Below are 27,283 nucleotides of genomic sequence, written 5' to 3' on the forward strand. Positions count from 1 at the left end.
ATATATATATATGAATTTGATCATGGGCGCCACCATCTCTGTATTTTTTTTAATTCTAAACTAACCACATTAAATAAAGATTTAATTGAGAAATTAATATCCCTATGTTCTAACATTTTATTGTGTGATGATTTACCTTGACTTCCAGCTCTTAGAAATGATCTATCTCTTGCTGTTTAACATTTCTTTAATCATCCCAACCTCAATTATCCTCAAAATCAATAAATTGTGAAAATTAATATAATATATAAATATATAGTAGTATTAATTCTGCTAAATTGCACACCAGTTACATCTTAAATTTGTAGTAACCCGTCAATATAATCCCAGAAGAAAAGTGCAATTAGACCATAATTTAGTCCAAATGATTATGGCATCAACAATTCAGTTGGTTCGTTGTATTCTTTTGGCGAATGAAAACGTTGGATTTCTTGTCATGGCTTTGAATATTTGCGAGGCCAATCAATTTTTTTTTCTTCTATTCTTTGGATATTTCTGTCCCTCTGTCTCCCTATGTTTAAACATTCAACACCAATTTCTATAAAAGCACGGGCTGTTTTATTATTATTATTATTATTATTATTATTTGATTGGATTTGTATGGGCTGTTAACATAATCTGAATCTGGTTTCTACCAAATCCGACATTAAGATTTCGTATCAAGGCATGTGTTGCACAAAGCTTTGAAGTCATCATTGTCCTTGAAATTTCTCTTTTTCTCGAATTCTAAAATGATACATATCCTAACAAACCCTTTCTTTAAATAGAAAAGAAAAAAAACATGATTCATGCACGTTTTCATTTGTAAATCATTTTCTTTTTCTTGACTCTACATGTAATAAATTCATTCACTCAATTCACATTTATATAAAATATCTTCATTAATGCTTTTTTAGATGTCTAATTTTGATTAATTATTAGTTTTTAAGTATTGTGTAGAGAAATCATGTCATATGAAGAAGTGAAAGTAACTCATAATACGTAACAGGTTATTTTTATGTTTGAGATTATTTAAAAAGTTAATTTGGTGGATCAAATATAAAGATAATTAAAAAATTTTCTTTAAAGTATATGTGTTTTACCTTTTTTTTTAGGAGTACACCATGGATATTGTTAAATGTCACTACTTCATTATCCCAAATTTACTTACACTATTCAATTATGTACTCTTCTCATAATGTCTAATGATGCATTCGTGAATGTGCTCTTCCCATAACAAGCACATTCTTCTATACAAAATGTATTCTCTTAAAAACAGTATCCAATTACGTGCTTTTCTCATAATGTCTAATAAGCCATTATTTAAAATGCTCTTCCATAAGTCATTCATCTTACAGTGGACATGCTCTTCGCATAATAAGCACATTTTTCTATATAGAATCTATTCTTTTAAAAATATTTTGTTTCTACCAACTCTTCTTAAGATAGCCTCTTCCCACTTATTCCTAAATTTCATATTCCTCACGGTCTACCACAAAAACACTTACAGTTCAAGAATTGCTCTAATCTTCCTCTCTATCACCTTTAATGCATTTCGTTTTATTTATTACAGAACACTATCTTTCTCTACCAAAAGAACTATTTACACTTTTTTTTAATACTTAAATCAATTCAATAAGATAAAAGGATAAGTAGATAATACTTAAATTTTTTTTGAAATTATATAAAAAAATTTAAATAAGTTTTTATTCATTTATTACATTTAATCATTTTTTTATATTTTTATCTTAATTAAATAGATCATTATGATTAATAGTTGATCAATTGTCGTTAACTAAATATTATTTGTCATTTTATGTTATATGATGTTGACAGATATATTAACATATCACAATAAATAGTGATGTAACATGCTTATATAACATGATTATAAGGTAATATTTTTCACTCTCTACATTAGTACCATATCAACATCACGTGGATATAAAATGATACGTAATATTTTAATTAATAATAATTAATTATTAATCATAAAAATATATTTGATTTAAAATAAAAATAAGTATACTTAATTAAATATAATAAAAATAAAAATTTATTTAATTTTTTTAATAATTTAAGAGCTTTTAAAATCATTGTACCCACAGATTTTTTTTGTTTGGAGGAGCAAATGCTATCCGCTAAAGTTGACGGGATGGATTAGATATATTATTGAATCCACTCGTCCACATCGTTGCAATTAATTAAGGTTATCATACAAAATAAAAAAACAATAATAGATCACTGGATTTTTCTACTACAAGATATTTCAGATAAGAAACTCGTGTGGACTATGCTAATGCAATATATTAATTAGTTCTCTTGTTTTCTTAATGAGCTGAAAGGCAATTTGGATATGATAAGCTTGAAAGTGCCAAATTAGGCTTTAATTAGCCATCCAAAAATTATAGGAAAAATAAATTTAAGGTTAAAGAATTAGAATGAATTGGCGATGAAAGCTTAATAAAATAGCATAAAATTTTTTAAAAAAACAAATAATAATAATAATAATAAATAAAATATTTTTTGATAATTTCACGATGACAAAACAAAAGAGAAGAAAAAAAAAAGAGATGGAAAGAAGTGTAAAGAGATTTAAAAGGAAAAAAATTCAAAAATAAGATAAAGTTAAATAGATTTATAAGATTATTTTATTATTTATATTAATAATTTAATAAAAATTTATTTTAAGAACCCGTTACAAAATATATATAACATATTGTATTAATATGATAAAAAATTATTTTTAAGGCTCATGAATATATATATATAATATAAAAACTTTTAAAAGTTTTAGAGAGGCCACGGCCCCCCGAATTGTGAAGGGACGCTCCGCCCCTTGTATTGTTTAAAACAAACAATTACTATAAAACTTAAAATCCAACAAAGAAAATAATTGCTAAATTCGAAGTCAGGGAATTGGAAAGAAATTGTGGTCATTGGCTGCACATCACGTCCCGGAAATGAGACAACAGGGTTTATGTTTATGTTTATGTTTATGTTTGTGTTTATGATCTTCTCTCCTATTCACTCTGATCTTATGACTTCATAGAAATTCAATGTCTCCATCACCACCGACACTTCTGCCCTTCTTGGAACGGTAGTCGAATTATAATATGATGAACAAGTTTTGTATGCATGTGGCAAAGTGTCCAAGGATTTGCAGCATTGCTGAGTCTTTTCAGTGGGTTTCTCTTGACAAACCATGCACGGCTCTGACATTTTTCCTTCCTTTTTCCTGTTTTTACGTCATTGAGTAGGTAAAGGTAAGAACAAAGATTTGACTTGGATTATGATAGAAAGATACATCGACAATTTATCTCTACAAAAGGGCTTTGGCCCCCGATCAGGTGAACTCACACAGCTGCAAAACGCAAGGCTAGGAAAAGTTGGAAGGAACTCTCTGAAATGCTGCAAAATTGGCAATTTTATGACTTGATCACCTACAAACCCATGGAATCTCCATAGAATTACAACTATCAACTGGATTGTGATGAAGATATTATGGCCCCATCATGTTTATGATTGCTAGCCAGCTTTAACCAGTTTTCTTGTAGATTGTCATGAATCTGAAAAAGAACATGCATAGCCACTCCAAATTCCAATATGTATTTTAAAACTTGACAAAATTTTTTGTGAAAAATAGTATATTTCATAAGATTCAAATATCTTACATTATCAAGATACAGGTGAATGTTTTATATATGAAAACTTATGAAATGAGATTTTGAGAAATTTTTAATTTTTTTTCTAAATATTATAACGTTTAAATATAATTTAACCATGTTTTTTTCTTACTCCATGCTTAGCTTACTAAGTACTACAACGTATACTTGACTCAGAGTATAATCTGATCATGTTTTTCTCTGACCCCTAGAGCTTTTTTCTCAACTTCCTGATCTAGTGCAACAACTTGATTGAAAATACAATCTGAACATGTTTTTCTCTTACTCCTTACCTAGCTTACTAAGTACTACAACGTATACCTGACTCAAAATATAATCTAATCATATTTTTCTCTAACTCTTTAAACTTTTTTTTAAACTTTTTTTTACTCATTGATCTAGTGTAACATTCACCTTATTTGGTGTAACGTTTACTTTATTCTTTTTTTATAAATACGGTCTCACATCCTTACTTACAACACACACCAAACGCTTTCATTTTATAAGCTTTCTCTGTTAAATTTTTTTTTACCTCCTTTCTTCTCTAGCTGAGTTCTTTCTTTTTGCTGTTTCTGTCATCATGCAAACTACTTAAAAAGGGTTTGTTGAATTTTGAAGAATAATCCCTACCGTCTTTTTATATTGAGTTTTATATTCCGATAAAACTTAAATTATTCTTAAAGATAGTGATACCATACTTCAAACTTCCTCTTACTGTTTTTATTTATTTTATTTTATATTTTTTATTTTTCATAATTTTTTTATAACACTTGTATGAGAACCTAATTTGGACTTAAAAACTACCCTTCATAACTAAACAAATAGACTTGTATTAGAAGAGGGTTTCTTTTGATGAAAATTGGTTTTCTCTCTTTCAAATAACAAGGGTGTTCTTTATTTATATTTTATAATAAAATATTTCATAATAAATTTTATATAATTTATGATTGTAACTGAATAATTATAAAATAATAATAGTAAGTGATATGTTTTCGATATATCGATATTTTTTAAATTCTCACAATCCATGTGACAATTTATTAGATCGTCTACATGACTTATCGATGGTGTGTGTGGGAATGTGCTAGAAGTGGGACAACACCCAAAGTCTCGATGTCCTATAACAATATATCAGTTGATATCTGTACGTATTTATATAATTTATCGATAACTATACGGAATCCTGTATCCAAAAAAAAGAACAAATTAATGCAATGACAACATCATTGGGTTAGACACGTAACGTTTCAAGATGACCACGTTGCATTTTGCTTTGACTTGCAACAAAATTACAACTTAATATTTTATTATAAACTCATCCATTCAATTATTAAGTGATGAGGGGCTGCGACATGGAAGAGAGACACAGAATTGTTCCATTGCAATAAAATGAATTCCTCAATGTAACAAAAGGGACACATGCAATGCTTGACCTTAGCTGGGAGGCAATTGTGCAACGAAAAGAAAACAGGGTTTCATACTATGTTGTTTTTATTTGTCTTGTCTTGGTTTGTCTCCTTTAATGTCTCATGTGCGGCCATGTGAAACACATGACTTTCTAGGAATACATATAACCATATCCAAAAATCTTTCGTTAGTGGCTCTAAAAATGTTAAGGAAATATTGGCAATGTGTTTTTTTGTTAAGAATTAGACAAAGTCGGTACAAATTATAAGGCATCTTCAAAACCATATTTTCCATTACTTAAGAAGAACTAATGCAGATTAATCATTAGTTTTCCCTTTTATTTTGATAATTATTAATCATTACTTTAAGTTCAAACGACAAAAAGAAAGTGGGAAAGTAAGAAATATTCAAAGGGGAAAATTTTCTTGTCTTTAGGCAGTTTTCCCGGAAACGTTAAAGCATTCAGGCCCATTAAATTTTCCATGTTGGAATGGACCAGGCTGCCTTGGCTACGGCCCTAACAAGTCAAAATGGTTTGGCCATGGCCCATGAAGAGACACTTGATTCAAAGAGCCGATCTTGTCTTGTTGAAAAACCAAATGGGATCTGGCCATAGCCCAAAGTTAGTTTCATTTTTCGAAAGCACACTTAACGTGAGTTCACGTTTCTAATATAAAAAAATTATATATATATTAATATTTATTTTATAATTTATTAATATAAAATTGTGAATTTTTATCTTATTCAATTATGTAATGACTATTCGTTATATAACTCTTTACCCATAAAAAAGATAGACTCTTATCTGTTTAACTTTATCTCAACTCTTATATTTTATGAGAATTTCATATTTATATATTTAAATTTACTTTGATACTATATGTGATGGATTAATGTTTTTAATTAAAGAATATGACTGTTAAGTAAAAAAATTTCTTTATTTATATACCAAAAACTCATCACATTTTTATTGACATATAATTTATGGCACTTAAAAGCTAATAAGTCAAAAGTAAATTGAGCCTCCTCATTCCGAACCCAAGCCCTAGATTAAAAGTTTAGAAAATACCCATATATTATAAGTGTGTTATATACTTTTAAGCTTTATATTCCTATGTACTACTATACATATAAAGAAAAAAGTTGTACATTAGGTTCAGTTCTGCCATACTTTTATCTTTTTCCTGATTGGTGAATGAAGTAAAATTAAAGACCTACGTTGATTGAGTTTCCTTAAAAGCAAAACTTGAATCACAAGTGTTCTTTTTTCTTTCTTTGAGTATAAAAATAATTAATATTTATAAGATTATCTATGTGGTTTAACCATTTTATAATAAGATTATTAAATTTTTTTTATAGAAAAAATGTATTGAATCACATAAGGGAAAAATATTTATATCCACAATAATTTAAAAGAAAATGCTTGAATAAGATATGTAAATAACAAGGATAGTAATATTTGGTCAAGAATAGCATTCTTTATGAGCTCTAAAATTCTTTGGTTTTGGTAGAGTTCATTGAAAAAACAACAAAGACTCGAGAAATATGAACTTGGGGTACTCGTGGAAGTTCCTTTTGCCTAGTATTAATATATTATATAATGTTATAACAAGAAGATAATCGAAGAGGGTGGATCTCTCAAAACAAATCCATGGGCCTTCCTTGGGTCAGTGTCAAATGAAATAGACCACATTTTTAATACAAACTGATGATTATTTTAATCGAAATGGAAATCTAGTAGCACAGGAAAAAAAAAAGAAAAAGGGTGTGGTCAACTTTGTTTCCATTTCATCAGAAGGTAAGCACCCAGACTTTGGTCTAAAGAAAATGTAACAAATTAGACAGTTAAAAATTTAAATTATGGATTTTTAATGTTGATGGGGCAGGAATTCCACAATTTTCTACCTCTAATGGGTTACCAAATTGGCACCAGGATTGAGACCTGCCTAGCTCTCAAAAGAAGGAAGAAAATAAAAAATTAGAAGTGCTGCCATGGTTTCTGCCTTTTGGTATTGTAGCTTTCGCTTACATGCGAAATGAAAATCTATAAAAATTTGAAGGAAAGGGCAATATTTTATTGGTAAAAAGTAGAGGATTAAAGTCATTCTCCAATCTCCACCCCGTAGTTTTGAAGTTTCTGTGGGTTCCAAAGGTTTTTGCATCGAAAGCCGTTAGAGGCAAACCAAACCGAAAAAACCATGGGCAGTTTTTCTGCCACAGCACAAAGAAATAGCTTTTGGCCAAACTAAAACCGGCTGCTCAGCTCTCTGTATAATACTCTTTGTCTCTATCTATGTTTTCTATATCTCTCAATCAATTGCACTCTAACTCGCTTCACCTTTCTTTTCTCGCTGCTCATATTGTTGTTTTCTTCTGTTACATTATTGAAAATCTAAAAGAAAGGGCACTCACAGCCTTTTTTTTCTGGGTATAGAAGAAGAAGAAGAAGTTTTCAGGTGCCTGGTGATTGCTACAACTCAATGGTAGTCAGTTCTTTACTGGGTATGCCTTTTTAGTTTTTTTTTTTTGGTTCTGTCACTTGCCTGTTAGGAATTTATGTTTTGTTGCCTGTTAAGAATTCAGAAAAAGTGAACAAGTAGTAGCCAATGACATTTACCTCGACAGGGTATTTGAGATCTCCAATAATTCTTGTAAGAGCTGTTTTTATTATTGTTCTGAATGGAAACTAATGGTTTGCCTGGTGGGATGTTTTCTGGGATTGGTTCAGGAATGTTAGGCCTTGAAATGCCATTACACCCCCAACAACAACAACAACCTCAAAACCCCCAAAGTGCCCAAAACCCACATCAGTTACATCATCACCCACAAATGGTCGCTTATTCCCATCACGAAACTGACCAATCACAACACCAACAATCTGTTAAACAAGGCTATCCTTTTGCTTCCAAAACTAAACAACTATCCCCTCTTAGTGATGAAGATGAACCCGGTTTTACTCCCGATGATGGTGCTGCTGATGCTAAGAGAAAAATATCTCCATGGCAAAGAATGAAATGGACTGATAGCATGGTTAGGCTGCTTATAATGGCGGTTTATTATATTGGTGATGAAGCTGGATCAGAAGGGAATGATCCTGCTGGCAAGAAAAAGGCTGGTGGATTATTACAAAAGAAAGGGAAGTGGAAATCGGTTTCGAGGGCTATGATGGAGAAAGGGTTTTATGTTTCACCACAACAATGTGAAGACAAGTTCAATGATTTGAATAAGAGGTATAAGAGGGTTAATGATATACTTGGTAGAGGAACAGCTTGTAAGGTGGTGGAGAATCAAAGCTTGCTTGATACAATGGATTTGTCCCCGAAAATGAAGGAAGAAGTTAGAAAATTGTTGAATTCTAAGCACTTGTTTTTCAGGGAAATGTGTGCTTATCATAATAGCTGTGGCCATGGTGCAACTGCTGGGGCTAGTGGTGCTAATCATTCTCCAGAGGTGGCCACTGAGACATCCCAGATTCAGCACCAGCAAGCGTCAAACCAACAACGATGCCTCCATTCATCAGATGCTGCCCAAATTGCAGGCAATTCGGGTAGAATGGATCCAGAGGCATCGAAATTGGCTAAAGTAGGCAGTGAAGAAGAGGATGATGATGAAGATGATGACTCTGATGATGATGAGGATGAGGATGATGAAGAGGCCATGGATGGTCACTCAAGAGGCCACAATGGACACGGTCAAGAAGATGATGAAGACAACGATGAAAAGTCTTCACGTAAAAGGCCAAGAAAGGGAGCATTTGCAATGTCATTATCACCATTGATGCAACAATTGAGCTGTGAAGTGGTGAATGTGATACAAGATGGGTCAAAGAGTGCTTGGGAGAAGAAGCATTGGATGAAAATGAGGCTAATGCAATTGGAAGAGCAGCAAGTGAGCTACCAATACCAAGCATTCGAGCTTGAGAAGCAAAGGCTCAAGTGGGTCAAATTCAGTGGCAAGAAAGAGAGGGAAATGGAGAAAGCAAAGCTTGAGAATGAACGCAGGCGGCTGGAAAATGAGAGAATGGTGCTGCTTGTTAGGCAGAAGGAGTTGGAGTTTGTTGATGTTCAGCACCAACATCAACCTCAGCAGCATTCGTCAAGCAAGAGGGGAGACCCATCTACCATCACTGGATGAGAAATGTAACATACGATAGGTCACGTTAGACAGGGATTTTAGAGTTTTTGATCAGATAGATACTTTTATATGAAAGGTTGTTCTGCTTTTGTTTATGAAATCTAGTTATTTGATATATGAATTATGTGCTTTCAATCTTGTATCATGATGAAAGAGGTTTTGGCTCTCTCACATGTCAATTGCATTCTATGAACAAAATTTACCAGAAAAAAATGTCTTCGGTAGCAATAATGAATGCTCATATTGTGAAGTGATTGAGGACTAAGGAGCTGCATGGCAAAAAGGAAAACAAACAATGTTTCTGATGGTTTCTTGTCTAAACAACTGTAAGATTGTCTGAGGTTGTTATCCTAGAAAACAGAATTGTGTTAAAAACTTGGAAGTTTCATGCGGTGCTCTTTGCAAGTCTCCTCTGGAGTGTGGAAGTTCCTGGAAAATCCAAATAGAAGCTGTGCCAGTTTTCCCTCTATAGCGGATCAATTCGGATTTTCCAGCAACAAACAAAAACTAGCTAAAGAAGCAAACAAAATATGGTGCCTAAAAAACTCTGGAAAATGGAGGAAGAAAAGAATCTTATGTTAATCTTGAAAAATCAATGAAAGAGATTGTAAAATAAAAATGGAGCGCACCTCGCAGGAACCAAAACTTGTCGAGAAATAGAAAATATAATATCTATGTTGATATAAATCCTCGAAAATTTGATGGATAGCGCACGCCTGATGGGACTCGAACCCACAATCGTCTGATTAGAAGTCAGACGCCTTATCCATTAGGCCACAGGCGCTTTCTTAGGAGATATGCATTTTTATTAAGGATAATATAATATACACGCTCAACTCATTTACGCATTAGCCAGTCGATAGGTATTGCTGGCGAGAGATTTAAGCTCCTAACCTGCTTAATCTTAAAACATTCAGGCCAAAACCGGCTGCTTCTTTAAAGTTTCAACAATGAAAACGCACAACGCTGACGTCCTAGCTTTGCTATTACCCTGTAACCAAGACGGATCAATATTCAATCTAGATTTGCAAAAGTTAAACCGGCTATATCTGAGCTTCATAGGTTTAACCAGTTTGATTGCATACGGCGTAACGTTCAAAATAAAAAGCAATTTGTCTCACAAAAATCAGCATGATTATATGGAGCTGAACCAACACAAAAATCAAAATCCATTGAAGCATGTGGAACTAGGATGTTATTCGCCTACGCATCAAATTGAAAACCAGGAACATGAGCATATTTTCCATGGGATTCTTTCTGAATAGGCTAGAATAATTACCAATATGTAAATGTGTATTCCTAATACATTCCAAATCCATGCATCTCCAAATCCTGGAGACAATACCTCCTAAATAAAAGTAAAGTCCATTCACCGCTCTCAAAACTCAGGATGGAAAAAATCCCAGACTGACTACGACAAAAATGTTTTAGGTCTAATCCTCAAGCTCAATAATCTTTACGACAGAAGCATCCCCAACCTTCTGACAAACAACGACTCGATCATGAGACTTGATAACTCCTGAAACCTTCCCATGGTCAAGGGCAACCTTCAAAACTGACTCATTTGTTGCGCTTGTAGACTCCGCCTGCAGATCCATATCAGTTCTCAGGTAAACAAAAATACAAGTTTCTTGCAGACTTGAAGAACATAGCAACAATTGGCATAAAGCAGTACTTACGGGATGTCGTGGATCAGCAAGCATCGGGAAAAGACCTCTGACAATGAGGGATTGCCTTGCCTGAAGGATTCGGAAGAAACAAGGTAATAAGTTCCATTAGCACCAACGAATGGGCATAAGCCACACAAGAAACATTCCATCAACAGACTGTATAGTTCTACAAATTAACTAGCAATGTAAACTAAAGTCAAGAACAAAAATAGGCCGACTTCTGAGACTTCTGCAACAGAATTATACCACATATTCTTCTTTTAGATGACTACTGCAAGGCATTATAAACTGCATCTGAAAAACTGACAACTGTTATGACGGTTTAATGGTAAACCAAGCTTAATAAAACAAAACATATGTTCTGAAAATGATGACCAAATTGATTTCAGCACAAGGAAAGGAGGCTTTTCCATAGTTGTGTACAGCAGATCACCACCACTAGGCAGAAAATATACATTCAGGTGAAGACAAAACTTAAGATTGCATTCCATCACAGCCAGGTCATACAGCAAGTCATTCCAGATGGTTTACAACCAAACACAGGATGTTCTACAACATCAATGAGTCAAAGAATTCAAAAGACCAGCCAAGACAAAAGTCTTTCCCCAAGTCTAGACATTTTTACAGAAAAGCAAGATAGAAAAGACTAGAACAATGGAACCAGTTGACTACTTTACTAACACTTGCACAATCAAAAAGTGAGCATTTTCCCACTTTTGGATATGTTGATGTCGACTATACCACACCATAAAACCAACAAAATTAACTTCTACACAGTTAGTTGAACATCCAGGATTCAAGGTAAATGACATACCTCAAAGGCCCCACTGAAGCTCCATTTCAATTGATTTGTCTTAAGGCGAGGGATGACAACAGAGAGAACAGGCATTGTTGGCCTGTACTTTGCAATCAATCTGGTACATAGAATACATTCAGAAGTGACATAAATTAATCAATGTCTACTTAATGTAGAATGTTAGAAATGAAATAAATAGACCTTCTACAAGTTCCCATTAACAACCCCCCCCAGCCCCAACATAAAAAATGAAAAAAAAGTCCATCAAACAAAAGTGAAAAAAGAGAAAATCATCAAACAAAAGTGAAAAAAGGGAAAATCTTGGGGGACAAAAAAGAAAAAGAAAACAGCTCATATCTAATCAAACTTGATCATATGGCAATGGCATACCTTGCAGCTCTCCCTGAGGATGTGAAACATATAATAACTGATGCCTTCACCTTAATTGCTGCCCGTACCTAAACAAGAAATTCAGCCTATCAGAAACACATTGCAGATATGCACTCAATTTAGCTATAACTAATGTTGGTAAAGGGCCACTATGATAATGATCAAAACATATATCAGAAGAGCAAAATTGGGACAGATAAATACCGCAGAGGAAGCAATGGATTCCAAGTGGGTCATTGGTTCTCCAACATACTTGACAGTCTTCTTGAAATATAGATCCTGGTTGAAAACCTTCTCCGCCTATGGAATTTTATAATAAAAATGAATAATCCCAAATTGTAAATACTTAGAAACTGAAAAAGGAACATTGATAATAATTTTTCACTTTAATATTTCCAGAACATTATGTGATCCATCTCACTGATATGCATGGCAAATTAATTGGTATCCCATGCAATTTAACAATAAATATAAAGCACCCAAATTACAAACCAAAAGTTGATGCAGAATTTATGCATTCTTTCATAAAAAGTGTATCAATGCATAAGCTTTTGCTTACTTAAGATTGAAGGTCAAATTTCTGCAGAAAGGTTCATCACCAATGGGAATACTACAAGAAAAATAGGTCTTGCAAGTGTTATGTCATTTTGGGTTTTTCTTAGTTGAAAAATCTAGTAGAACCATAGCCCATAGCCTAAGACAATAAATTGACTAGAAAAAAAGGTATGGATCTGAGACTCATCCCTGTGAAGGATACTTCATTCAACCACAGGGAGACAGCTGTCAGGGAAAAAGGGAAAGTGCAGTGTTTTTTTCCCTTATGAACCACATAAACATGGATTGGATGTCCATGTCCCAACCAAGCAGCAGAAAGTTCAGAAAAAAAAAATGTCTACATTAGTGAGTCTTGTAAGTCAGAACCATATTATAAAGTCTGTCACAGGGCAACAAGGTCACAAGTCTCCAAAGTTGGGGCTGCATAAGTTAAAAGCTTTAAGTTACGCAAGTTTAGGAGACATAGAGAAAATTTACCTCTGCACAAATTTTGCCAACAATAGAAATGGTTTCAACAGGGTATAACCCACGCAGGGTCTCAGCACCAAGAAGAATAGCATCACTTCCTGCAGCAATCAGAATATGGGACAGCAGGTTTAAATCCTGTGTTGCATGGGGGGAGCAATAACTATTTATAGTAGAAAATTATTTGCATGCTTGCCAAAAACAGTTCCCAACTCCAATGAACAAAATAATAGATTTTTTATATCAGTGATATCTTATCACATATAGCATGCAATAACAAATAATTTCAAATGAAATTATTAGGGAGTATCAATGGACAAACTCAAAAGCAGCAAATGTCCACAATATAGCATGGTAACATACCATCAAGAACAGCATTGGCAACATCAGTTGCCTCAGCACGAGTAGGCCTCAAGTTGTCAGTCATACTGTCCACAACACGAGTGACCACTGCAGGCTTTCCAGCCATGTTACACTTGTAAAGGGCAGCTTTTTGAAATAAGAACACCTGTATAGAAAAGAGATGCTGATTAGCAGCAAGTTCTAACGAACAGCCACCCTAAGCACTATATCCAAATATTGAACTAATTTATGTAAATTTAAAACTAGGACCAAGGCTACTAACAAAAAATTATGAAATAGAGTTGTACACGATGCAATAAACTGCATGGTATATTCAACAAGATACGTTTCGCAGAAGAACTGATGCATAATAGCCCTCAACAGATTGGGTCTCTAGTATTTATAATGACATGACTTACTAACCAAATTTACAGTAAGACCTGCAAAATGGCTGCTTGTTCAAGTTACGAAACTGACCTTCTCAGGTGGGAGATCAATGCCCAAATTTCCACGGGAAAGAATGATTCCATCTGCTTCCTTTAGAATCTCATCAAAATGGTTCAATCCCTGAAATATGAAAAACATTAATGTCACGTCCTTGTTCACAGCATGTGCAATCAAACTATGTATATTCATTGTTTTTGCAAATAGAATATGTAATGCACCTCTATGTTTTCAATCTTCGCAAAAATTTGTGTCTGGTAGAGGTCACCCAACTTTGAAAGGAACTCGCGTGCCTACAAAGGGCATAACAGAGCAATCGGAGAAATGAAGAAACTTAAAAAAAAAAAAAGGAAAAAAACCCAGATGGGGGGAGTGAAGCACAAGGAATACATACATGCCGAACATCTTCTGCATGTCGTGTATATGATAGTGAGAGGAAGTCAATTTTGTTTTGAACTCCCCAGGTACTTATAACCTGAAGTAATTATCAACAGATCACAAATGGTATTCCATGGAAATATCAGGACAACAAGCTACAACTTACTATGAGAGAGATTACTATCTGCATTAGTTTATGATAATTAAAAGGCCAAAATCAAAGGCAAGCTCACCTCCTTGTCTTTATCAGAGAGAGTAGGCAAATCAATACGAATTTGAGAGGCATGCAAAGTGAACAATGACCCAGCCAATGTTGCAGAGTTCTTTATCACACAAACCACATCATTTCCTTTCACCTCACTAACCTGCACAATTTCGGTCACAATTTATGCAATGCTAGGTGCATAAGAATTTTAATCATAAAGCTCAAATTCCCAAATTAAACAACCGACAAATAGGTAGTAAAATAACAGCCAACTTTAACACAAACACAAACAGAAAGATTCACCATTTGTGTTCCACTTTTCTTACCTCAAGCCATACAGATGTGGTTTCACTCCCAGTAAACAGGTACTGACCAATAAAAATAGTGTCTCCCTTCTGCACTGCCTGAAAAACCAGATTGAATGGTTTGTCATAAAGATTGCACAAAGAAACAGGGCAACCACCAGCAAATAGAAAATTCTTTCAAGCTAACTGTGAAAAATTGACACACTAAGTTTCAGTGTCAAGAATGTATAAGCACTGCATGAGCCAACAAATGCCTCCCAACCCCTAATTAGCAAAAAGCTATATAAAAAAAAATGTACAATAGAATCAGACATTCCCAAACACATTATCTTTAAAACTTCAACAGAACCGAAGGGCAAGAAAACAAGACTCATGCAGATACTTTCTCAGAGCAAACAACACAGGATACACAAAATGCAATTAGAGAATGTGGACTAGCATTGAACCTTTGACAATCCATCAAAATTGATTGGCAATAATTCTGAAGAGGCTTCTTGTCCTTCATCTGGCGTCAAGATAACAGTAGCATCTGCCAGAAGCGAGATGGCTTTCTCGCTTTTATTAACAACCTGCAACTCAGGACCCACTGTATCCAACATAACCTGAAAGGCAAAAACATATAGATATCACTTGATTTTCTTAACTTTCATTATTCCCATCAAAGAAATCAATGACCAATCTGTACTTCAATAGCAATCAACCACGCATTGTCTGCCACACTCAATATTCAGGAACAGGGAAGTAAAATTAGTGACAAAATTCACACCAAAAATGTCCTAAAATAATCTCAAAAACCATTTGAAAACGGAAAACATGACAAATTCCATTGTTTTCTGCCGAACACAAAGTTCACATTAAGACGGACAATTTTCCTAGGAAGCAAACAACAGTTATATAACTAACAAAATTGAACCAAACTACAATAAAAATATACCGCACAAAGCTTCTTAGTGCTCTTTACGGCTGCCTTCAAATTTTCTAAAGTTTCCTGATGATACTCCGCGTCACTCCACGAAAAATCGAACCTAGCCACTGCCAAAGCCAAAAAAGAAAAAAAAACTAAATCCTAAATCCAATAATACAGTAATATTAAAAGGAACGTAAGGCAGCAAAAATTTGTACCGGACATTCCAGCTTTAAGGCAACCGGAAATAACATCGACAGATCGAGACTTAGGACCCAAAGTTCCAACTATCTTCGTCATTGCCGGAAAAAAACTCTGCAAAAAAGACAACATACATATCAGATTCCAAATCTACTCCGATCCGATCAGCTTCCCCAGGAAAAACAAAAACAAAACAAAACAGATTGATTAAAAAAACAAAGTGATACTTACAGCCTTCGATGGCTCCAGGATTGAAGCCATCCTGATGGGCTCTTCTAGAAGCAGATGACTCGAATGCATTTTTTTCGCCGATTAAAACAAAAAATCAATTTCCCTTCAGAGAATCCTTTGATCGAGAGCTCTTGCGTTGGAAGAACGAAGGGAATTTTTTTGGCTTTCGCCTTCGTAAAGCTTGAACCAAAGAATATGCTTTTGTTCTGAGTTAACTACCCTTTTTATTGAACGAAGTACAGAAAACCAGGTTCCACCACAACCAGATGACTATTTCCCACTTTTATTTTTATTTTTCGGCGATTTTTATTTCTTTCATTCTTAGTACACGTGGCGAATATCGAACGGTTGGCTTTTAATGACTCTTGATGTTTGATAGGGTTGCCGAAACGTGGACCGTACAGTTTCTTGGCGAAGGGGATAGGTAATTGTCACACTCCCACTCAAACAAGCCGCCCGTGCTGAGAACGAATGGTTATGATTGGGTGGATGGTGAGAGTGCGTTGCTGTTTGGAGAGTGGCGGACGCTGTTATTATTTCCTTTTTTTTTTTTTAATAGAGGCACGTGCTTTTGGGCGATTAGGTGATGGTGATTTTTCCAGGGAGCGGGAAGAGTTCTAGACGATTTTGAACTGCCAGAGGTAGAAAGTTGGATCCGCACAAGGTAATGTTGAGAGAGTTGACAGAAATTGAGACACCGCAAGGGTCAAATCCTATGGGCTGTCGTGTTTTTACTTTTGGGAGGAGGTCGGTGGGACACGTTGTTACATGTGCATCAAAGGATGGGCTCATTAAGTCCTTTAGGCCCAAACCTGAGTTTTGGTCAAATCAAAGAAAATCCCATGAAATTCCCATAACCAACAAGCTTCTCCCTCTGTCTCTTTCTTTTTTTAAACAGCTGGACGACAAAACCCATGACAACAATCTGAAATTTCTGAATAATCCATTTGTGTTGAATCGTGCAATCTTCTATTCAATTCCATGCTTCCTGTTTCCCATTAAATACCAGATGGTCTGTTTTTTCAACTAAAATGGTGGGTAAATCCACAATCCTGTTACAGAGAATAACCAAACAGTAAAAACTTTATTAATTAACTATATCGGGGACAAAATCCTTGTCTAACGAAAATTCATTGTACAATCTTTGATAATGACTCATTATTTTTATGTTACATGAGCAATTTTCTTCTCGTCATCGATTCCATGCCTATGGGTTGTCCACTGTCACATCGTTAGGCAAGTTTTTAATTAATCAAACACTAAACATTTTGTTATTTGTATAAACCCATCATGTAAAAGTCAATATATAGCGTATTCACTCTACGTAACTTTCTCTTTAGGAGTAGGCAGCCTAGTTGCTCTATTTTTGCTATAGTTGACTTTCTTTTTAATTAGGTAGGCCTTAATGTAGTAGTACCTCATTCGTACGGCATGTAACACGTTTCATCCATTTTTCTTTATGACACTTTAAGTTAAGTTAATTTAAATTGCTTAAAACTAATTTGTTTATTGAGTTCAAATTCCTGTTAAGGAGGATTTGAGATGAAAATGAGGTGGACAAGAGATGGTGACGTGGAGCTTTTGTTAGAGATGAGGTGGATATACCAACGATGTTGGTAAGTGAGGTGGAGTTGTCAATAGTAAAAGAAAGTTGGATTGTTGGGATAAAGACTGGATTGCACCCCTTAGTTATGGGCTTCGTTATGTGGATTGATTATGGTTACGAGAATGTAAGTTTTTTCATCTTTTTGTTTTTAGTTTCTAACATTAATATATTACGAGAATGAAAAATTCAATGCGAGGCAAACTATAAGAAAACCATATAAAGACTGAAAATAAATGAAATACTATCACAAAACCCATAGCTAAGAATGGATTTGCATTTAATAACAATTTAAAGATGATTGTTGCAAACAGACAAATTTATAAAGATGAAGTAACGATTTGGACAAGTTTGTTATTTAAGTTTTATATCATATAGTTTTCACATATCTTAAAAAAATTATATAGTTGTTAGATTATATGTTAGAAAAATGATTCCTTTTTCTTTTGATGGTTAAGCATGATCTTTTCATCAATAAAAAAATTAACATATATAATAAAATGACATTAATTATTGAAAAAGGTATAACAATTAGGAGCACCGAAGCTGATCTAATGCATCTAAAATTGGAAGAGACAGACAGGTAGAGGTTTACCCCTTTCGTAAGAAAGTAAGTGACAACAAAATTGATCCTGCTATCCTTTTACGAGCAAGAGATAAATATGGAAGGTTTTGATTGGGTGTTTCTTGTTTTTTCTTTGATTATTTAATAGAACGTGAAAAGCAAGGGTATTTATGGTTAACTGTGACGTCATTTAAAGAGTTTGATTGGAGAATTTCATGTATTGTGGGGTATTAATTAGGCTTTGTTGTTTATGGTATGTTTGTTGGATGATGATTGGATAAGTAAGATTTTTTTTATTATGGAGGACAATATATTTGTAGGTTAATTAATTATATTTTCATTATAATTTTTATTATTTAAGATAAATATTTGTATAATGATTAATTATATTTGTAAGATGTTTTTATTATATGTATGTTTTTTGTTATTTTAATATTTATATATAATATTTTTAATATTAAAAATTAGACTTTAGATGTTTTTCATAATTTCTTAATACTGATATTTCTATGGTGCCATCGTAAAAAACTTTTAAAAGTGTAAAGGTTTTTGAAAATGGGTGATGATGAAAATATTTTTTATAAAATGATTCAAATAATATAAAATATTTTTGATAATATATTTATATAATAAAAAATATTAAAATTTTTAATAAAATATTTAAAAAATTATTTTCAACAAATTATGTTAAAGACTAAGTTGAATTAATTAGTTGCTCTAAGCAGCAAATAATACGGATCAAGCATACAATTTTGCCCTCCCTTCTCCTTAAGGTGGGCTTTAGAAGAATTAATGTTGACTCAATTTTGATGAAAGGCCCATGAATACAGCCCGTCTTGAACCCAAGTTAATGCCCGTCTTGAACCCAATTTTATCAATTCAAAATCAAACCAAACCAAGTCGACGACCTTAGAACACAAGGACCAAATCAGAGATGCCCAATGCCAACCCTGACCGACAGGGGTCCCACCCACGTGGGAATTCGTTTCCTACTTTCCTTCATTACTTAACGGAACCGTCTCTATCCGTCACGGTCCATCACGGTCCGTCAGACCGCCCTCCCACTCTCTCCTCAGCGTCTCTCCCTCCTCCCCTAACGTCTTCCGTTCGAACCGTTCCCCTTTCCCCCAACCCTAACCCTAACCCTAACGCCCCCCCATGGCCTCTTCCGTTGACGACGATTTCTCTCTCCTCGACGACCACCAAACCAACCCAAACCACCACCACGTCCTCCACCATCACCACCACCCTTCTTACGCGCCGATCCACGCGCCTCCTCCAGACAACCACGATGCTGATGATGACTCCGATTCCGCCTTCCGCGGCGCCAACTTCGACAACAACAACAATAACGTTACGTCTTCTGACGTTCCGATCGAGAAGAGGAGAGATCAAGAGGAGATAAATGATGGCGTTTTGAAGAGACCGAAGCAATCGACGACGGAGTATAGAAAAGACAGAGAAGAATGGAGCGACGCCGCTATCGGGTGTTTATTGGAAGCGTATATGGAGAAGCTGACGCAGCTGAACAGAGGGAATCTGAGAGGGAGAGATTGGGAGGACGTGGCGGCGGCGGTTAGCGAGCGATGCGAGAAGCAGAGCAAGAGCGTGGAGCAGTGCAAGAACAAGGTTGATAATCTGAAGAAGAGGTATAAGCTGGAGAGGCATAGGATGAGTGATGGCGGCGTCACGGTGAGCCATTGGCCTTGGTTTAAGAAAATGGAGGAGATTGTTGGGAATTCGCTGCCCGTCAAGGCGGCGCCTGATGAAGATAAGGCCGGAGCTTCTCCAGGAACTGCCGTTAGACAATCCAAAAGGTATATTTCGTTATATCAGCAGATAATATAAATATTTCCGTTTATTATTGAGATTATTTTTATATTTGATAATATTGCACTCGAATTCTCTAAGTTTCTTCATTAGGTTGTTGTCATTGTGAGCTTTTATATGATGTCACCAGGGAATAAATTAAAAGGATGGCATGTTAGCATAAAATCATCATCATCAGAATAAAATTTTAGCAGGAAAAATGTGAGCAAAGCTTCCTTATTTTCACTCTTCTGTTCTCGAGTTTGTTAGTTGTTAATTTTGTCTAATACTCAAATTTGAGAAGGATGCTAGAAGCACTTGTGGATAATAACATTTGCCGGTTGTTTTGTACTATTTTGTATTTGAAGAGTTTTATCTGTTAATATTATTGACTACAGCTTGTAATAAAAATATCGATGTCCTAGTTTGTTAGCACGTATCATGTTGGTGTGAATTGTATGGACTATTTTGTATATTTATTCTTCTTTATAATACTAATAGAAATACATTCATGGTTGTGTGTATCCTAATTTATATTTTTACAGCAGATATGCTTCAGCTACGCCAAGTTCTGCAGGTCAGATAATTAGCATGAAGTCCAAAAGTCCTAAATGGCGAAGAGTGGTATTTAAAATTAGTGGGGCTGCTCTTGCTTGCACTGGTCCTCACAATATTGACCCTAAGGTTTACTATGAGTTTCTTATCTAGTCAGTAACTATGATGCTATTATTATCAATAGTGAATTCTTTAATTAGTTGTTTCTTTCTGATTATCAGGTGGCAATGCTGATTGCTAGGGAAGTTGCAATTGCATGTCGCCTTGGTGTAGAGGTAGTCATTACTGCTTTTTATCTCTTACAATTGGGGATATTTGCATCCTTTTGACATGCAATGGTTTTTTGTTTTTTATTATTTATTATTTTTCTCCAGGTAGCAATAGTTGTTGGAGGTCGCAATTTCTTTTGCGGAGACACATGGGTTTCAGCAACTGGTTTAGATAGAAGTACTGCATATCAAATTGGGTAATATGGTCACTGCTTAACTCACAATGGAGTATACTCTCTTTGATCTGCATGCCAACTTTGGGATAATTTTGAAAAAAAATGAAAAAGAGAGTAATGCTTAAGCTTAAACCCAGAGTGAGGCTTGTAAGACGAAGCTTGCTAATTTATAGCTGTCTTTTGTATTGTAAATTGGCACAACTCCCTGTGATAGTTCTAGGTGTATAACTATGCAGAAATACTTTTCAGTTGTTTCTGGAAATAACTCAAATTGAGTGGTATATGTATGCCTTGATGCCTGTAATGCTGTTTCTTGTTATATCCAACTAAACGAAACTAAAATGATGGAGTGGGTAACAAGAAATGATCTTAGCTAACAAATCTGTTTAGCTGACTTTCATTCTTCATGGGCTGACCATGGTAACATCTTATTATTCTTATTTATTGATATTAAATATGTAGTAAACAGTTAGGATTGGGTTTCCAGCAGAAAGTTATCTGCTATTCCCATATAGGCAGCTATCCCAAGGAATACAAAGTGGTACCTGATGTTGAAAGGATGACATGGATACAGTGTTGAAAAAGGGTGAGGATTGGATCTTTACCAGCACAAGGAGTATTGAATAATCGACAACCGCAAGATTGATAAAAAATGGTTTTTTATATGAAGAAAGTTATCTCATGAATATCTTCTAGATGAATCTGTAGTGGAATTAGTTCATTCAAGTCCAATATGTTCATTGTGATGCTGCCTAATAAATATGTTTATGCACTTACATATTCATTTCAGTATGAAACTAATCAAACCATGACCCTTCAATCTACTGCAGCATGATGGCATCTGTGATGAATTCTATATTGCTGCAATCATCATTGGAGAAAATGGGTGTTCAGACCCGTGTGCAAACTGCATTTTCAGTGCAAGAGGTTGCAGAACCATACAGTCGGCAACGGGCCATCCGTCATCTTGAAAAAGGTAGAGTTGTAATATTTGGTGGCATTGGTGCTGGCACTGGGAATCCGCTCTTTTCTACTGACACAGCTGCAGCACTTCGAGCTTCAGAAAGTACGATTCTGTCTCTTCTGTTCTTTAACAATTAAATATTTTGAACTATACGTCACTCTCTCTTTCTCGTCCACCTTCCATCAGTGACACAGAAAACTTGCACATATAGGCACCTTTGTGTTTTCCAGGTTCTCTGGCTTTAACAGGTTTGCTTTTCTGTTCAGTTCATGCTGAGGCAGTTCTTAAAGGGACGAATGTTGATGGTGTTTATGACTGCCACTCCCAGGACAACAATGCTACATTTGAGCACATCTCCTTTAGAGAGTTAGTCTCTAGAGGTGCTACAGCCATGGACATGATGGCGTTAACCTTCTGTGAAGAGAATGGCATTCCTGGTTGGTATTCTTGTTGCCTTGATTTATAGTATTGATAAAGACATAAGCTACCGAGGATTAGTTCTGTCACTTTCAAAACATTGCTGGTCCAACTGTTTAATCTTGTGCTTCAAGTTTGTATCCCTTGTTCTGAAATTTTTATCTATTGCTGCCAATACAAGTTTCTGAATATGAGTTAACCTGTTGATATTAAGTACCATAGGATTGATAGCATACCAATTAAATCAATTTACTTTGGTACAGTTGTGGTCTTTAATCTTCTTCAGCCTGGAAACATCTCAAAAGCATTATGTGGAGACCAAGTTGGTACACTGATTGATCAAACTGGAAGGATAAGCTGATCTAGAACCACTTGTCAGATGCATATTTAGTTGTGACCATGGATATTGAGTCAGATTACTGTTAATATAATTTAGTAACAACAAGTGTTCATGTAAAAATCCTGCTGCCGTGTTTCTACAACTGAGGTGTGGGTGGATTCTTGATTTGAAGATGCTGCTGCTGTAACATTTGGAGGCCAGGTTTTAACCTGCGATGCCAATAACTAATTATTCTCACAGCTAATTTCTTCATTGACAATTTGTATTCTCTTATGGTACCAATATCCATTTTATTTAAAAGTATTAGAAATTGTATCAACTTATTGAAAGCATCAGATGTGGGAGATAGTTGCTGCAATGTACGATTAGTGATTTACAAGAATACAAGTGATACTCTTAGATTAGGATTAGAAGTGGTAAGTTGTCACAAGCTGAAACTTATTAATGGCAACATTTACCAGGAACTTTATTATTTGCAAATTTTAGGTTCTCTCAAATTGCATACAATTTGTACCATTGTTTGTCTTGAGATTGCAATTAATAGAAGGGTGAGAACCATGAAAACATCTATCTGAGCTGTACTTTTGAAGCATTTATGTGTATACAAGGAATGCGGAATTTATATACTGCAATGCTTACATTTTCAGTGTATTCTAAACTGTGTGCATGACAATACTAATCAAAGCTCATGAGATATCATTTGCGTTAGTTCTTTATGTACTAACAGGAATGGTTTCAATCAGCCAACAGAAGGGAATGGAACCATTGATGGGGCATGTGTTCTTATCAACAAGTTTCAAGTGGTGGAATTTGGTGTGAATTATGATAGATGGTGGAGATTGATATTGCCTTTTGGATTATGTAGGAGAATCAGCTTGCAGCGAGAAGGCAAACATTGATGAGAATCCAATGCCCCCCAAACCCAAGAATATTGGGATTCAAAACTGTCTACTTTGAAAAGCGTTGGGATTTAGAAATCAACGGATTGATAGATTCATTTGCCATTGCTGTTGCCTACTATGTTGCCGCATTGGGGACAATAAGATGATAATGAGTAATTAAGATGGAAAAACAGATGACACGGCTTTAGCAGTACATGGAATGGTGCGTTGTGTGCTTGACAATCCCACAGTTCTTTGTTGGTTGGCTGGCTTTGAGGTGCAAATGAAAACTGTTAATGGTGGAAATTATGGATAAATAGTCAACGATTCTTGTAAGAAACAAATTCTGCCCTCTGGCGGGCATTTCATGGTGAACAAAAAGCCTAATTCTAGTAAGTGGTTTTAACCCTACGACAATCCGAGTGCCATTCTTAATTTGACCAACGTCAATGATACTTAAACATGGGCATGCAGATTATGACTTGGCTATTGAGACAAGACAGGATGATTATGGCGTAATGCAGCCAGGAGTAGCTGAATTGGGAGGAATCTTACTCTATTTCACAGTTGAGGAAGCCTTTTATATGCATTTACATTACCACTTCATAGCTTTCTTGCAAACTGTAATAGGCTATTGGATGCAAACAGAGCGGCAAGCATTAACACTCTCAAGATTGAGTTGGCCTTGGAAATAATTAATAAACTAATTCAAAATGTCAAAATTACATTACAGAACTGTAGTCTAAATAAAACTATCTTGGTTGCCTAGTGTGAAGATCATCCGTGATCTTCTTACCAGCAACAACGAGAGACATAAGGCTTACAAATATTACAAAGAAACACATGGCAAACCAGGATCTAAGACAGAGCCACAAAGTGTGACAATTTGCAGCGAGATCATGCAGATCAAAGAGAGAAGAAGACGATAAAGCGTCCATTACCTAATTAATTTACCACTGGCAAATTATTGGCAATGAAAAGATCAGTAACCAGCCAGTCCATCTTCAGTGGTAGCGAGGGAAGGGGAAAGCGAATTGCGTGATTCATCATAATCCTCCCCTAAAGGAGACTGCTCCACCCGGATATCCTCAATCATTTTAGCTACTTCTGCCATTGTAGGCCTCTTTTCAGGCTGCGGAACCACACAGGCCAACCCTACATGGAGCATCGAGACAAGTTCCTCCTCAATGTTTTTGTACCTCAAAAGGTTCTTGATCAAACACTTCCGCTGTCCACTCTTCCTTGACAACTGATCGAACCCATTTCGGAAGATCCACTGCCTGTTCTTCTTCCTCGACTCGAGGACGCGTTGGTGAAGGATACTGTGATGGAGCTCTCCCTGTAAGCACTTCCAACAGCAAGACTCCAAAACTGTAAACATCAGCCTTTTGGGAAAGTCTCTTGACTTCAGCTTGCTCAGGAGCCCTGTATCCACCCAATCTTGCTATAGCATGGACAGGGTTTAAAAGCAGAGACAACCCGAAATCAGAAATCAACGCAACCCCATTTTTGTCAAGAAGCACATTCGAAGATTTCACGTTTCCATGTGGTATCTTTGGTGCACTATACGCTTCATGAATATTTGCTAACCCTCGAGCTGCCCCTAACACCAAGCTGATTCTCGTAGTCCAATCCAGTGGAATCCTCCCTGGTCCTCTGTTCCCTATTTTCCAACCATAAAAAGAAAAGAATTACACACCAAAATCAACAAATATTGACATATACAGAGAATTTTGGTTCATGAGTATCCTGAAACACATAAACCATGTGGTTCATCTGTTCTCAGTGCATGGAAGGAAAATGTTTCCTTCACTAATAACCTACCATGAAGAAGCGAATGCAGGCTGCCATTTGGAAGATACTCATAAACAAGAAGCTTCTCCTCTTTAGCATAATAATAAGCTCTCAGTTTCACAACATTCGGATGCTTAACCTTCCCAACAACATCCATATACTGTTCAAACTCCTTCCTTGGACAAGGATTCGCATCCTTAAGTCTCTTAACAGCTACAGTACACCCATCATCAAGCACTGCTTTATAAACTGTTCCCAAGCTCCCTTTTCCAAGCATTTCCGCCGAAGCTCTCAACAAATCTTCCAACTCAAACTGCTTCCTTCTCTCAAAAAACACCAGCTTACTCCTATCCGTTGCGTTTGTTCCATCACTGTCCGCTCCGCCACTTGCATAAACTTTCTTTTCACTTCCATAACTACTTCCACTCCTCCTTTTCTCGCTCTCGCTACCGGCTTTCGAAACTCTCTCTCCCCTGTTTCTTCCACAGTAGTAAGCCACAACAAAAGAAGCCACCACCAAAAACACCACACAATTTGCTACTACAATTGCAACTATAGCACCAGGGCTTAACCCTTTTCGTGCCTTAGCTTTGTCTTGTCCGATGATTGGTGTCTGCGGCATTGAGCTCGGGTTCGATGGAACTGTCTGGGCCGATGCATCCACCGGTGGAGACCCTGTAAAGGAACAAACCGGCAACGGACTTGGCCCACAGAGCCCTTCATTTCCTGTAAAGCTTTGTTCAGTAAATTTTTTCAGTAAACTTTCCGGTAACCGCCCGTAAAACTCATTGTAGGTTAAATTAAGCTCTTTTAAGTTTTTAAGGGAAGAAGAAAAATCTGGGATTTGGCCGGTTAATGCATTGTTTTGCAGCCGCAGAGTAATGAGCCGGTTCAAACCGGAGATTTCTTTAGGAATGCGGCCGCCTATGTTGTTGTTGGATAAGTCCAGGCGGAGTAGTCGTTTGAGCAGCGAGATTTGCGGGGGGATTTCACCAGAAAAATCGTTGTCCGCAAGATAAACGAGTTTAAGGTTGGTACAGTTAGTTAACGGTGAAACACTGCCGTTCAAGCGGTTATTTTGGAGGTCGAGGATTCGGAGCTGGTCGAGAAGGAAAAGGGAGGTGATGGGACCACGGAGGGAGAGGGAAGGGAGCGACAGGGCGGTCACGCGGCCAGTTGAGGAGCAAACGACGCCACTCCACTTGGAGGAACAGGCGTCGTGGCCGGTCCAGTTGGAGAGGAGGTTGCCGTGAGTGTCGGCTTGGAGCCGGAAGAGAGTGAGGGCACTCGTGTCGTTTGGGGAAGAAGGAGAGGAGGAGGAAAGAGGAAGAAGATAAAGGAGAAGAGTGGAGAGAAGGAAGAAGGACCATTGATGAGGGAAGTTCATGGTTTGTTTTTTGAGCGGGAAGAGCAAAGGGAAGAGAGTGTTTTTTAAAAATACTGCTGCCACTACTCCTCTAGTGCATGTTTTGTCTCTCTATGAAAGAGAGAAGAGTTTGGGAGGTTCTTGGATGTTGAGGGAATGATTAAAGGAGGAGGGGGTGGGGATGGGTTTATTATTGTTTTCTTTCTTTCTTTCTTTCTTTCTTCTTTTTTATTTGAAAGAGGGACATATGATTAAAGGTGACATTAGAATATGCTCATTAGAGTCGGAGGGTGGTTGTGTCAATGATTGCTGTTCTCCACTCCTTAGAAATAGAATGAGTAAAAAGGTTACAAATTCAGAAGCTTCACTTTTTTTGCTATCTACACCATTTTTCCATGACCAATTGCTAAATTGGGTGCCAGTAATTCTTGCATGGTTGGGATTCTAAAACTATGACAGTGGAGATCATGAAG

At 35.9% G+C, this 27,283-nt stretch overlaps 4 protein-coding genes, 1 non-coding gene and 1 pseudogene across 7 annotated transcripts; 2 read left to right on the forward strand and 4 right to left on the reverse strand.

Annotated features, from left to right (window-relative positions):
• The first annotated feature begins 7,261 nt into the window (after window positions 1–7,261).
• On the forward strand, window positions 7,262–9,401 carry LOC110420177 (sequence-specific DNA binding transcription factor). Of its 2 annotated transcripts, XM_021433390.2 has the most exons (3): window positions 7,262–7,320; window positions 7,486–7,553; window positions 7,780–9,401. In XM_021433390.2, the coding sequence occupies exons 2-3, from the start codon at window positions 7,532–7,534 to the stop codon at window positions 9,183–9,185; spliced, it is 1,428 nt and encodes a 475-aa protein (XP_021289065.1). In that variant the 5' UTR covers window positions 7,262–7,320; window positions 7,486–7,531; the 3' UTR covers window positions 9,186–9,401. The 2 variants fall into 2 exon arrangements, with proteins under 2 accessions (XP_021289065.1, XP_021289063.1); XM_021433388.2 differs by having other exon boundaries at window positions 7,304–7,320; window positions 7,486–9,401.
• A 495-nt stretch (window positions 9,402–9,896) lies between these two features.
• TRNAR-UCU (transfer RNA arginine (anticodon UCU)) lies at window positions 9,897–9,969 on the reverse strand. The gene has a single exon. It is a non-coding gene; the product is annotated as a tRNA-Arg (tRNA).
• A 362-nt stretch (window positions 9,970–10,331) lies between these two features.
• Window positions 10,332–16,347, reverse strand: LOC110420176 (pyruvate kinase 1, cytosolic). The gene is made up of 16 exons (XM_021433387.2): window positions 16,072–16,347; window positions 15,858–15,954; window positions 15,670–15,767; window positions 15,182–15,337; window positions 14,757–14,834; window positions 14,459–14,590; window positions 14,242–14,322; window positions 14,069–14,140; window positions 13,881–13,970; window positions 13,425–13,569; window positions 13,074–13,162; window positions 12,246–12,341; window positions 12,042–12,109; window positions 11,670–11,769; window positions 10,865–10,924; window positions 10,332–10,771 (listed from the first exon to the last, which is right to left on the reverse strand). Exons 1-16 carry the CDS (start codon window positions 16,138–16,140, stop codon window positions 10,619–10,621), a joined length of 1,584 nt encoding a protein of 527 aa, XP_021289062.1. The 5' UTR covers window positions 16,141–16,347; the 3' UTR covers window positions 10,332–10,618.
• A 2,678-nt stretch (window positions 16,348–19,025) lies between these two features.
• On the forward strand, window positions 19,026–23,358 carry LOC110420245 (aspartate/glutamate/uridylate kinase family protein). The gene is made up of 7 exons (XM_021433490.2): window positions 19,026–20,056; window positions 20,597–20,732; window positions 20,825–20,878; window positions 20,978–21,069; window positions 21,879–22,114; window positions 22,279–22,449; window positions 22,693–23,358. The coding sequence occupies exons 1-7, from the start codon at window positions 19,398–19,400 to the stop codon at window positions 22,788–22,790; spliced, it is 1,446 nt and encodes a 481-aa protein (XP_021289165.1). The 5' UTR covers window positions 19,026–19,397; the 3' UTR covers window positions 22,791–23,358.
• A 971-nt stretch (window positions 23,359–24,329) lies between these two features.
• Window positions 24,330–26,978, reverse strand: LOC110420807 (leucine-rich repeat receptor-like protein kinase PXC1 pseudogene; annotated as a pseudogene). The gene is made up of 2 exons (XR_016351488.1): window positions 25,475–26,978; window positions 24,330–25,313 (listed from the first exon to the last, which is right to left on the reverse strand). The product of XR_016351488.1 is annotated as a leucine-rich repeat receptor-like protein kinase PXC1 pseudogene (transcript).
• On the reverse strand, window positions 25,389–26,831 carry LOC149526925 (Leucine-rich repeat protein kinase family protein). Its single transcript, XM_089784294.1, has one exon. The coding sequence runs from the start codon at window positions 26,829–26,831 to the stop codon at window positions 25,389–25,391; it is 1,443 nt and encodes a 480-aa protein (XP_089640420.1).
• Window positions 26,979–27,283: the final 305 nt, after the last annotated feature.

Source organism: Theobroma umbraticum, unplaced genomic scaffold (genome assembly GCF_002168275.2).
Source record: "Theobroma umbraticum cultivar Fairchild unplaced genomic scaffold, ASM216827v3 scaffold_86.0, whole genome shotgun sequence".
NCBI classification, from domain to species: domain Eukaryota; kingdom Viridiplantae; phylum Streptophyta; class Magnoliopsida; order Malvales; family Malvaceae; genus Theobroma; species Theobroma umbraticum.

Excerpts from the sequence above, each read along its gene's own strand:
- LOC110420177 (XM_021433388.2), top strand. The coding sequence starts at position 7,731 with ATGGAAACTAATGGTTTGCCTGGTGGGATGTTTTCTGGGATTGGTTCA.
- LOC110420176 (XM_021433387.2), bottom strand. The coding sequence starts at position 16,140 with ATGCATTCGAGTCATCTGCTTCTAGAAGAGCCCATCAGGATGGCTTCA. Across the intron at positions 13,971-14,068 it reads CGAAGATTGAAAACATAGAG|GGATTGAACCATTTTGATGA; the intron begins GTGCATTACATA and ends TTCATATTTCAG. Across the intron at positions 13,570-13,880 it reads TTGATCTCCCACCTGAGAAG|GTGTTCTTATTTCAAAAAGC; the intron begins GTCAGTTTCGTA and ends TTTTCTATACAG.
- LOC110420245 (XM_021433490.2), top strand. The coding sequence starts at position 19,398 with ATGGCCTCTTCCGTTGACGACGATTTCTCTCTCCTCGACGACCACCAA. Across the intron at positions 20,057-20,596 it reads GCCGTTAGACAATCCAAAAG|ATATGCTTCAGCTACGCCAA; the intron begins GTATATTTCGTT and ends TTTTTACAGCAG. Across the intron at positions 22,450-22,692 it reads TGAAGAGAATGGCATTCCTG|TTGTGGTCTTTAATCTTCTT; the intron begins GTTGGTATTCTT and ends ACTTTGGTACAG.
- LOC149526925 (XM_089784294.1), bottom strand. The coding sequence starts at position 26,831 with ATGAACTTCCCTCATCAATGGTCCTTCTTCCTTCTCTCCACTCTTCTC.